We start from the raw sequence: 12,500 nt of genomic DNA on the forward strand, positions 1-12,500 counted from the left end.
CAAATCTCCACATACCCATCCTCCAAAATTCTCACTTTATCAAAAACTTCTGTATCCCACACATGATCACATTTCACACCCTACTTCCGGCAAAGCTCCCAGTACACCCTCAACCCATCCAATTATACTTCCTCTGATACTTAGTCTATGCCAAACCAGTACAGCCACTCGCCACATGCCCAACCAACTCCACCTTCTTGCCACGCACTCCTCACTTCTACACTCCTTCTCAATCATGGCCCGAAAAAAAAAACATTCCTTCCCCAAATACCCAGCTAAAAGCCACTGCCACGACCTCTCATCAGCCACTTCACTGACATCCCTCATAAACATCCTATGCAACCTCTTTTCCCCACACTTCACCTTCCTTGCCTTCTTCACCCGCCTCTTGTACTCAATCTTCATTTCCCTCATCTGCAACGTCTTTCCAACGACCTTTAGTCAGGTAGGCAGACGATACGATCTACAGAGAACGGGCAAAGGCGTCAAAATTTGCATGACTGTTGATTAGGGCATATTAATCAATATTAGGACCGGTGCCCAGTTTGACCTTTTCTGTGAGTGGTTTTACCGAGACAGTCATTTTGCAGAAATAGGGTGGGGTGGGTTCCCAATAGTAAAAATCTCAAAACTTTAATTTTTTCCTTTATTTCTTTCCGAAGTGATCTCCTTACGTCACCAAAACGTAGCCCTATTTGTTTTCATCATTATCAAAAAAATCACGGCCCAGACCCGTCAGTTTCCAAGGAACATGCAACAATGAGAAGGAAAACTTGTATGATAATCCCTCGCATTTTTGAGGAGGAGTATATATCCTCCCCGAAGTGCCTTAATTTGAAAGTGTTGTAGAGTTAGTTCTTCCAAATGTTCGGTCTGGCGGCCGGTCAAATCGGTCAAATGGAAAGCATCTTAAGTCTCCAATGGAGACTACTGAAACGACTACTGTTGACGATCTTGTAAGTCAATGCGGGTCATCAAGCTTAATGGCATCTGTCATATCCCTTGAAATTTGGCCTGTGCAAGCTAAAAAAAGACAGACAAAGAGGTAGCCGGTGTGCTGAAAAAGACGTGCCCGTTACCAGACCATCCATCAAATGCAAAGCTAGTGCCACTGATAAGTGCATTTTCTGTGATGAGGGAGACAGTGCTGGGGCGCTTCAGAGGTTTTCCGGCAGATCAGAAGCAGATAGAAGTCTTCATATCACTACCGAGTTCGAGTGACAACAATTTCGGCTACTAGCTAGGCGAAGTATAATGCGAAATGCTTAAAGGCATTACGAACACAACTCCATGAAAAGAAGAAAACACGTACAGAGGTATTGGAAGCTGAGGAGCACGAAAAAATTAACAAATGACGGCATTTATTGAGCTAGTCTATTACATCGAAAATTCGGAGGAAACTGGAATCCTGTTGTTCGTTCTCTGAGAATTCCACACGTAAGAAAATCATCTAAAGGATCTTGGAGTGGCAAAATCAGTCAATAGATACAGGGTTAAGAATAAGATCAAGTTATTCTTAAGGCTTCTGAAGTGGTTCAATATGATATTGAACCACTTTGCAGAAGCACAAGAACAAATCGGCTTTTGTTCTTGTGCTTCTTGTGGACCAACGAACCCGTTGCCCAACTGCAATCCTGGCAAGGAAGCGTCATTACGCGAATTGTTGTTAACTAACTTCTTGCTTTGCGCGATGGTGCAACCACAGCAGTCTGGAGGACTGTTGACATGGTGATGTGTTCAACTGGGAATACTTATGGGAAAGTGCTAGGACCTGAAAGTAGTGAAGGACAATGTTGATATCTGAATTGCATTTTGTGTGGGTAGAAACGTTCAAATTCTTTCATTAGCATTAACAGGATATATTTCGTTCCTAATGAAAGGTAATATTAACACTACCAGGGTGTCAACACAACAAGGAGGTATTGTGAACATGAAATGATAACGTCAGTCCCGCAACATCTAAAAGGACATCATCCGTTACAGAAAGGCACACCCAAAAAGTGTCTTGGGAATTAATGTTTTCTCAAAAGCTTACCAAAAATACCAATGAAAGCTGTGTAACCCCCTTTGCCTCAATACAAGTAGTTGTCATGAAGTTTTAATCTTCAATGTAAGCCCAAAACATCTTTTTTTACACCCGAGCTTGGTAACCAGGTAACCCTAACCCTAACCTAACCCTAAACCCTAACCCTAACCCTAAAACCATCTATGGGAAAGACAAAGGATTTTCTTGGGTACCAGTCCTAAAGTTGTTAGGTATACCCTAAAGAAGCTGTGTGAAAAGTTTGGTCCTTTTATCCACTCTGTATAGATCCAGTCAAAATTTTGCACTTAGCAGCCTGACTACTTCCGTCACTCGACACTTAGCTGGACATAGCCAAACAGACCAAGTTCCTCCTTCTTCACACAATCATGCATCCATTGTCCACAGTTCTCAATCTCTCCAAACATAAATCCCCGCACTGTACCTCATCACACCTATAGCCCATGTATTTCAGTATCACCCAAATAAAATTCCCACCATACAACTTTGACCTCACCACCAGTTTGATCCTGCTCAAATACTCCTGCTTGACCTTCTTCTTCTTGCACAATGTCCGCACTCAACAACAAGAGCAGTTAAAGGTAAAGTCGCATGCGAGCCAGATAGGGCCCATTACGGCCAGGGCTCATCCTGGTTTGGATAGCATGGGGTGTTAGTCCAATGCAGGGTTATCCCCAGCAGTATATCGACGGTACCCATCAATTTTTTTAAAATTGTTTTAGTTCTTTTAATATAACATTACTTACTCATTTACAGTACAACATTATTTACAAATACTAACATTACTCACAATAATGAGAAATACAATTAACTTACAAAGCTACAATCTCGGTCATAAATAGTTGTAACACTTCGCTTGAACAGAAAGAGGACACCCCATAATAGCTAGTCGACACAATAGAAATCAAAATGGCCGCCGTATCGGTAAAAAGGTCTATTACTATGTGTAAGCACAATTAGTAGAAATCACAACAGCGCATTTCTTAGGCTTATTTGCAATGGTACACCATGGTGATCCGTTCATTGCTAAATAATTTCAGTAGACTGTAATTAATTTACTGACAACGGATCACTATGGTGTACCGTTGAGATTTTGAAGAAAAAAAAAAAGGCAAACGACTTGAAAATCTCGCTATTGTTAAGTTGTGTTCCAGTGCTTATTTTCTAGTAAACAATTGGGCAAACAAGACCGATTTAAAGGAAGCGTGAATACTTTTGGAAGAAACGGTGACGGTGTACCGTGATCACAATGGTGATGATCATCGTTTGCACAAGCAATTTTCTACAAGTCAACGGGTGGAGTCCTTTATCTAAGGGAATATACTAGTAAATATAACTTTCTCTTTGCAGAGCTATAATTTCAATACATATTGAAAGGCAAAACAACAAGACAATTGATTGTTAAGTAAAAAAGTACAAAGACAAATCGTTTAAAATAGTACTTGCAACCTTATGATGAAACCAACAACCTTTTTTCTACATACTCCACCGGTGTAAGGGTGTACTTTAATACACACCAAAAAGAGAACATTTACTGTTGTACGCTATGGAGCTGAAAACGAGATAATTATTAAGGTAATAAATAATACTTGATACCACCAGTCCCCTCTTTCGGATCATTATGTCACAGTGTCTATTCTTTTACAGGTAGAAGTCCCGCCTCTTTTTCGCAGGAACCTGACACAGCAAATGAGGTGACTTCTCAGTGTGTTACTTGAACTTACGCCCTCCTTTTGAGGAAGTTTTTTAAACACGCGGGAGTGTTCCTATTTCCTTTGGAAATTCTTTCAACCGTTGCTGTTGAAATATCACAAAAATCAGGAACTTTACGATCGGAAAGTCCTTCAATCTAACGTGGCTTCAGTAAAAAGCCGCTCTTGGCCGTGTGACGTTTAATATCGAAACAGGGTTCAATTATATGCCATTACGCTTGTGCAGCTTTTCGCTCCTAAATCTACAAGATATCTTTCCCTTTTAGCAACAAGTCAACTCTTTCTATCAATCTTAAATGTAACTAAACATGCTTCGACATATTTTAATTACGAAAGTCCCATGAAAGCAACCGCTACAGAATACATTAGTCGTGGCGCTTTTTGTTATCTGAATTGCGTCATTCAACACCCAGACAATCTCGGTCATAAATAGTTGTAACACTTCGCTTGAACAGAAAGTGAAGCGCATCAAAGCTGTTAATAATGTACCCCTCCTCCTCCCTCCAATCAGTGTTGCATTTACTGGTTGTTTTTTGCAATTAAAACCCATAAACATCAACATTGAAGGGGGAGAGGGGGCAAATTGCCGTCTGTGTTACAACATTTGTGACCGAGACTGTAGCTTTTAAGCAAAAATGCAAAAGGGAAAGCTAGTACTAGTACACCAAGACATATTTAAAAGGGGACCAGAGACTCAGTTTTGCCACGCTAGAACGACTCGAGGAAAGTAACTTACGCAAAACGTAAAACAAAAGTAAACAGCAAATAAATTAAGAAACTGAGCAGAGAGGAGAAAAAAAAAGATCGTTCGAACTTGCCCCACCCCTTTCCTTTTTGCAACAAAAACGCAGGCTGACATATTCAAGCTGTGACTGGAAAGGGACAGCAAATATCGAGCGATTAAGTAGTTGGGCGCTAATGTAACCAATTAAATTAAACAGGCTGGGTTTAAAACTCCATCAGTAAGAAATTTATCAGGTTCAGCGCGACTAAAAAGGCAACCTTATCCGCTTTCCTCGCTTCAATCAACTTCTTCGATTGGAGTTTCCTTCGATTAACAATTTCTCTCGGCAAATCTGCAGAAACCTTGTACCAGAATTCTTTAAAGAATTTACTTTTGAGAAAATGAGATCCCTGTCGCCACATCTTAGAAACCGAGCAATAATCACCCTAGGCCTTCCTTTTCGTGAGGTTTTCCAATCCTGTGGACATGCTGAAATTCTACACACTGCAAGAGTTTTCATTGTCTTTCACCTCCTCAATGCCATAAAAGCGCAGATTTTCTCGTCTTTGATTCACTTTAGCATATAATAATTTGTTTTTTTCCAACTCCTTGCACTTGTTTTTACAGTGCTCTTTTTCTCCGTTCTCGCTTCGTTAACTTGTATACTTAATTCCTGGAGGCTGTCTTGTAACTCTATTACGGCGACCATCGTGGTCGAATGATCATTTTACAGCTTTTCCACCCTGCCTTCTAATTTGACAAATTTGCTCTCCAGGTGAGACAATGCGGTAGTAATGTCTTCAAGTTTCCTATCTATAGTTTCCAGCCTTGTCAGGATGATATCCAGCGTTGACTTCAGAGATTCCGACATTTCAAAAACACACATTAGTTCAGGCGAAGAGCTTATATACTCGAATTGAACTCCCTTGCTCGTTTCTCTACTGGCGAAATACTGCTCGCACTCGAATCACTGCCCTTTCTAGCTTTTCGTTTGGAATTCATGCAATTTAAAAGCCAAAAACAACATTTAGCAACAAAAGTATGCCTACTCACTCCACATGCCTCGACCAAGTCCTGGTACCCATTTATACACCTGGATGAAGGGAGAGTGTGGAGAAAAGTCTCTTGTCTAAGGACACAACACGATGCTTGAGCTAGGCATCCAACTAGCGACCCTACGCCACCGTGCCTCCACCATCATCAACAAACCAAAGTACTTACACCCATTCTCGTCAACTTCATCCATCACCTGACCATCCCGAAACAAAATTCCTTCGCAACGAACCTTCACCCCTTGCTTCAACACCAACAAAGCACACCTGTCCAGCCCAAACTCCATCCCCATGTCCCATGAAAATCCGGCACAACATTGATTAAACTCTCCATGTCTTCTTGAGACCTTCCATACAGCTTCAAATTCATCAACCTCTGATCCTTCCCAAGCTTGTACCCAATGTTTTCCCTTTTCAACAACATGGTGAGAGGGAAAATCACAAGAATAAACAACAGTGGAAACAAGGAGTCCCCAGGAATATTCCATGTTTGATCCCCTCTTTACCCAACACTATCTCGCGACCTTTTCCTATTCCCCCTCCGCTCATCTGAAAAAAACCTATTACTCTGCAAATACCCATAAATCCTCTCCTCAAAGACCCCACCGAGAAGCTTCCACATCAATGGAAAACATACAATTGGTGTGTAGTTGCTAGCCGCTGTTCCTTGGCACGACAGAACCAAGCCCCTTCTGACAGCACTTATACTCATGTTAGAAAAGTCTCGAGAAACCCTACAAAGCAATTCCACTGCAGTAACTTCACCTCCCATTAAATTCCAAATCTATCGGTTGAACTTTGAGTAGGAGGAGAGAGCCGGTACTCGGTGGCATAATTATAATAGCAAAAGTTTAATAGTAAATAAATCCTTTATCACAATCCCATAAACACCTATGCACAAATTTCAAAAAAAGCCTCAGTAAAAATGACAATTAGTCCTGCGTTAAACTGATATCAAACGTGAGAAAAATGTCATACGTATCAATATAGATACAGTAAGATAACAGCAATTGTTAAAATAAATTTTAAAAAATAAATAAATAGTATCAATAACAATAAATTGACCACCCCTCTCCAGGGCTTTTCAGTGCCTATGAAACAAAATGATGCAAATAAACAAAAAAACATGAATCTTTAGGAGTGCTAACTAATGCGAAGTGGATCAATTACATGTCTGCATGTTTATAAAAGTGCAGCACAGGAGTGGACAAACAATTACCCAGAACAAAAGTGGGCATAGAGCCCATTTGGTTTGGTTTGCAAGTCAGGCACATTGACCACTCGAACAAACTGCCATTGCTCATGCTGATGGTGATCATATTAATTTTCTTTCCTAAGAAACAAATGTAAACCAGCTGGTTGTCAAGTATTGAAGAAACAAATATTTAAATTCTTTGCTGTGTAAGGTTAGCACAAGGAAAGCTTAAAATTACCATTATCAGGTGACACAAAACCATGGCGAATCATAAAGTCAAGCACAACAAGGGCACAGTTTGGTTTGAAGTCATCTGTAGCTAACTTATTCTTCACCTGGAGAAGAAAAAAACATATAAAGGGAATCATTTAAGTGTGATCCAAAACTATAATTTTAGTAAATTAATATAAATTTATATCCAACAAACTTTCAATCAGTTAACAGTCCTCTATACAGGTTCTTGTTTCAAGCAGATAATTAAGAGACAAGAATCCACAGTCTGCTCAAAGGGTAGAATGTTGAAACAGTTGCCACATAAAACCATGCAGGTTCGACCAAAGATCATAAAATTGCCATGGCCCTTTCAAATACATGTATGAGGAAGCAAAAAATGCTCCACTAGTTTTACTGCATTGTATTGGAAAACGTTGCTGTCACCATTTTAGTCATCATCAACAATAAAAACATGCCAAACCTTGTCAATGGGCCAACAATAAAATTCATCTACTTCTCCATCACTGTTGATGGGATGAAAGGTCTGAGGCAGTACTAAGTCATATACAAATTGTATCTCTGGAAATAAACCTCTCTCATCTTCAAAGAAGTAGCTGTCGGTTAACAGAGAATACCAAAGTTTGAAAAAGACATTCCATAACACAATGTAATGGTACCTTCCAGAAAAAAGTACATTAATAGCTGAGTAGAATGGCACATGATTTAAAGATCTGTTCGACAAAATTAAAACAAACCTTGCTTAGATCAACATTGCATGTACATGTTGGAGTATATTAAACTTAACATACCACCCAAAGTTTGCAAAAGATACTGTAGGTTCAAATGTTTCAAAAAAAATACTTTGAATTTGATTTCTATTTGCAAAAAAATGACTGTGAAGTCCATTGGAAGGCAAGCAAATCATCTTTTTGTTTCTTAACATCATCATTAATTATTGTAAGGATTATTAAGAAAAAGTTCTGTTAACTTTTTTTTCTATGTAATGTTCAAGCATTGTGCTGTAAAGACAGCATGAAAGCTGATGGGTCAGCTAGAGCCTTCGAACATTTTTTTGCATGGTTTGCTGCACCTCACACATCCTGCAGGAGTGGCTGTTTTAGCAAGCTCCTCTGTTATAGATGCTTCTTCTGCACATTCTCTGATTAGTGTTTCCTCAATTTTCTCACCACAGATAATACCACCAGCTACCTAATCATTATACAAAAACAATTAGCACGCATGCAATAACCAAAACACTTCAAGTCTATCTAAATATCATTAAACTATAGGCAATTAGAAGTCTATTCATTCAACACAGCCCATCCCATACATGTACTGTGGAATGTATGTCCAACAGCTTCAACTAGCTTTCTTTAGTTGTCTATTTAAAAAAACAGAATTAGCGATGGCTACTTTACATCTGCAAAGAGGTCAACATGTATATAACAGCTTTCAAGGGTGAAGTTGATATTTTCTTTCAGTAACCATCATGATTTAATTACTTTAAATTAACATTTTGATGGAATAAAATTCTCACTATTTGATCCAGTTTACTTGGCCAAGTTTGTTTCGTAGGGCTTCTCCTTGCCACCCACATAAAGAATTGTCCACTTTGATCTGTGAAATAGCCATTTATATGTACACCATACTGTAACACTCCTAATAAACCTAAGAGGAAGAAGGAAAGAAGGCTTGCTTAAAAGCAAAATCAAGTAACTTGTGTATTTTAACCATTTTACCCATGACGAGTGGCCCCCATTGAGCAGGAAAATAATGTAAAATGTTGGCATTAGACAGTAAAATTTTAGGGAAGCCGTTAAATAATTTCTGCAATACTAAAATTATTAATTTTAGGCAAAACAAAGTCCCAAATAAATCCTTACAAAACGTACATGGGCAAAGTACTGTAAAGTGCCTGTAAATGCCTTACAATTAAGCCTGACTGTATGAAAGTTTTTCCTGTCTTAATTAGTAAAGATAAGTAACAAAAACACAAAAGGTATATGAATAACAGCGTGAAGATGCCAGTTTCTTTCTGTAAATCAAGCTTTCTGGGCTAAGTGTGAATGCCCTTCTGGCCCTTAAAGTAATTATACACCTGAAATATTGCCAGTAACTGACAGTTACATAATGGGATCTTTGTTATGTAATCAGTTGTAACTGAGCATGCGTGAGGGTCGTTGAAGAGTTGTTTTGATTAAAAGAAGTATTGTGATCTATTCAATTGACTGCAATTGCTGGGATACAACATCTGGTGAGGAGGATGGAATCGTTTTGAGGGAAACTGCTTATTTCTACTGTTCGGTACTTGGATGAAAATCTCCTTCTTTGTTTTGTTGGTTTGTGTTTATGCGCACGTGCTAGCTCGTTTGTTTGCTGCCATGGCTTCACTGCTTCTTGGTTCTGTTGGGGAATTCGACCCTTCTTCTTGGACTTTTACCTCTTACCTAGAAAGACTTGACCAGTTTTTTGTAGCTAATGATATTGGCAAATGTGCTGCTGATGCTACTGCGGCTGTTGTTCAGGAAGCCGGTTAGAAAAAAGTCGCTGTAATGATTTCTGCAATTGGTAAGAAGACTTATGGTACTCTTCGCGATTTGTGTAGTCCTGAGAATCCTGAGGTCCTATGATTTATGAGACAAATGGTCAATGAGTCAATGAGACTCACAGTCAATGTAGCAATAATTTATTTGATTAAGCCTTAGGCCCTCATTTCAGTGATTAGGCCTAAGCACTCTCTGAAATTTTAACTTTCATGTTATGGGTTAGGGTAACTGCACTAACTCATTGACTCATTGACTCATTACCGGTAATACCTGATACTCAAGAATCCTAAAGGGAAAACATTTGAGGCACTATGTGAATTACTACAAGAACACTTTAAGCCAAAACGTTTGGAAGTTGCTGAATCTTATAGATTTCACCGATGCTGTCAAGAGGAAAATGAAAGCGTGTCTGTTTACAGCGCTCGATTGAGGCATTTGGCGTCCACTTGTAATTTTGGTGAATTTTTGAATCGCTCTCTCCGCGACCAGTTCGTGTGTGGAATCCGCAATCCGGCGACATGCAAGAAACTCTTGAGCCAACATCAAACATTTCAAGAGGCTCTCCAGGTAGCCAATGAGATTGCGGCTAAAGAGACCCTTCAAGTCCAGCAACAACAGTTGTCCCCATCAGTGAATTCAGTACTTGAGCAGAACGATGAATTATTTCAGCCTCAACTTGGATGTTACACTGGGAAACCAGTTGTGCTAATTGAAAGTAAGGAAGCAAAATTTCACAACGCCAGACCTGTTCCTTATGCCTTGCAATCCAAGGTGGAGAATGCTCTTCTTAAAATGGAAAGAGATGGTGTGATTGAACGAGTGTCATCTGCAAGCAGTGCTGTGCTTATTGTAGTAGTTGGAAAGAAAGACAGTGATGATGTTCGTGTATGTGGTGATTTTAGTGTAACATACAATGGGAGTGCACGTGTTGAAATGTATCCTATGCCTCAGATTGAGGACATGCATACTGCTCTTAGAGGATGCACTGTATTTAGTGTCCTTGATATGAAGCAAGCCTATCACCAAGTACCACTTGCAAGAGAATCAGAGTCTTACCCTACAATCAATACCCACATTGGGTTGTTCGCATTCAAAAGACTTCCTAATGGTATCCATTCTGGTCCCACTATTTTTCAAAGAATCATGGACGGTTTGTTGTCAGACATTCCAAAGGCTGTTAGTCGTTTAGATGATATCCTGGTTGTGGGCACAGATGAAGAGGACCATCTGCGCACGCTCTCCTTGGTTTTGGAGCAACTTCTTAGTATCGGATTCAGGCTGAACAAGACAAAGTGTAAATTTCTTCAATCATCAGTGGTGTATCTTGGTCATGTGATAGATGGAGAGGGTCTTCACCCAATGGAAGACAAACTTAAGGCCATCCGTGATGCCCCCAGACCCAAAGATGTGACTGCTTTGAAGTCTTTCCTTGGACTTCTTATGTTTTACTCACCGTTCATGCCTCATCATTCCACAGTGTTGGCGCCTTTACATCAACTCCTTAAGAAGGGTACATTATGGAGATGGTAGAAAGTTGAAGATGATGCATTTTTGGCAGCCAAGCAGCTTGTGCTTGACTCCCAGACATTGTTTCATTATGACAATTCACTATCCCTCTTTCTATCATGCGATGCCTCATCTTATGGCGCTGGCGCTGTCCTGTCTCACAAGATTGATGGTCAATTTCGACCTGTGGCTTGTTCTTCATGCACTTTAACCCAGGCTCAACAAAATGCAAAAGAAAAGGAGGCCTTCAGGATCATCTTTGGATTGAGACAGTTCCAAAAATATCTATATGGTTGTCTCTTTACAATTTTAACTGACCATCGACCCTTGCTGACACTTTTGGGTCCCCAGAAACCTGTTCCTGCCCATTCAGCAGTTCGACTTCAACGATAGGCACTCATTCTTGCTTCGTACAATTAAAGAATTGAGTATCACAGCACTGGAGCCCATGCAGATGCCGTCAGCTTGTCTCGTCTTCCCTTACCACAGACATGGTCACCCAAATGTGAAAACACTGAATGCTATTTCTTGGACATTGAAGTTGTTACCAGTGTTACCAGTCAGCTGATTAAGAAAGAGACCCAAGTGGATTCAGCCTTGTCCCAAGTGTACAAGTAAATCATTAGTGGCTGGCTACACACAGTAGATCCTGCACTGGTTCCATTTCAGAACAAGCAAGATGAGTTAAGCACACAGCAAGGGTGTATGTTGTGGGGTACTCGTGTTATTGTCCCTCCTTCACTCCAAGAGAAAGTTTTGCAAGAGCTGCAAGACACCAACCCCGGGATATCTCGAATGAAATCTGTAGTTACATCTTATGTGTGTGGCCAACCTTGATTCCCACATTGAAAACACTGTGTCTCCATGCAGCACATGCCAGTTAATGAGATCAGACCCACACACTGTTCAAATTCATCCTTGGACTTTTCCAGCATGGCCGTGGTCTCGAATTCATGTTGATTTTGCTGGACCAATTTCTGGATGACTACCTACCTTGTTGTTGTAGATGCTTATAGCAAATACCCAGAAGTAATCAGAATGACAAATACAAAAGAAATCAACTGTTACAACATTGCATGACATTTTCAGCAGGCACGGTCTTCCAGAAATCATCGTATCTGACAATGGGCCACAGTTTACGGCAGCAGAATTTCATCAGTTTTGTACTAGTGGTGGGATTGCCAATGGCTAGACTCTCTAGTCTTCTCAGATAAGGACAATCAACCGTGGGCCCCATCTCACAACCCTTCAATGTTCATAATCCTGTGGGATGTAAAAGAACCCACACACTTGCCGTAAAGAGTAGGGAATGTACGGTAGTTCTCGGTGTTGTGGTCTGTCTTCTGTGGTGTATGATGGTTGGGAGGGTAAATGCTCGGAGAGATTAGCTACACCAACTGAAGCTACTCTAGAAATCCAAAGGTAAATCAAGATATATGATATGATCTTATCCGTCTCTGATGATGATGTTGAGCGGTGAGAGCCTGGACTTAAGTTTTAGTATTTTA

General features: G+C 40.1%; 1 protein-coding gene across 1 annotated transcript in view; it reads right to left on the minus strand.

The window, feature by feature from the left end:
- The window catches only part of LOC138015234 (uncharacterized), a 24,307-nt gene that overhangs the window by 1,998 nt on the left and 9,809 nt on the right, over positions 1–12,500 (minus strand). Inside the window, exons 4-7 of the mRNA XM_068862198.1 lie at positions 8,478–8,608; positions 8,031–8,149; positions 7,422–7,554; positions 6,966–7,062 (exon numbers count right to left, since the gene is read on the minus strand). Of these exons, the coding sequence (XP_068718299.1) occupies positions 6,966–7,062; positions 7,422–7,554; positions 8,031–8,149; positions 8,478–8,608 (480 nt within the window). The remainder of the gene's footprint in view (positions 1–6,965; positions 7,063–7,421; positions 7,555–8,030; positions 8,150–8,477; positions 8,609–12,500) is intronic.

The sequence above is a fragment of the Montipora capricornis genome, chromosome 9, assembly GCF_036669925.1.
Source record: "Montipora capricornis isolate CH-2021 chromosome 9, ASM3666992v2, whole genome shotgun sequence".
NCBI classification, from domain to species: domain Eukaryota; kingdom Metazoa; phylum Cnidaria; class Anthozoa; order Scleractinia; family Acroporidae; genus Montipora; species Montipora capricornis.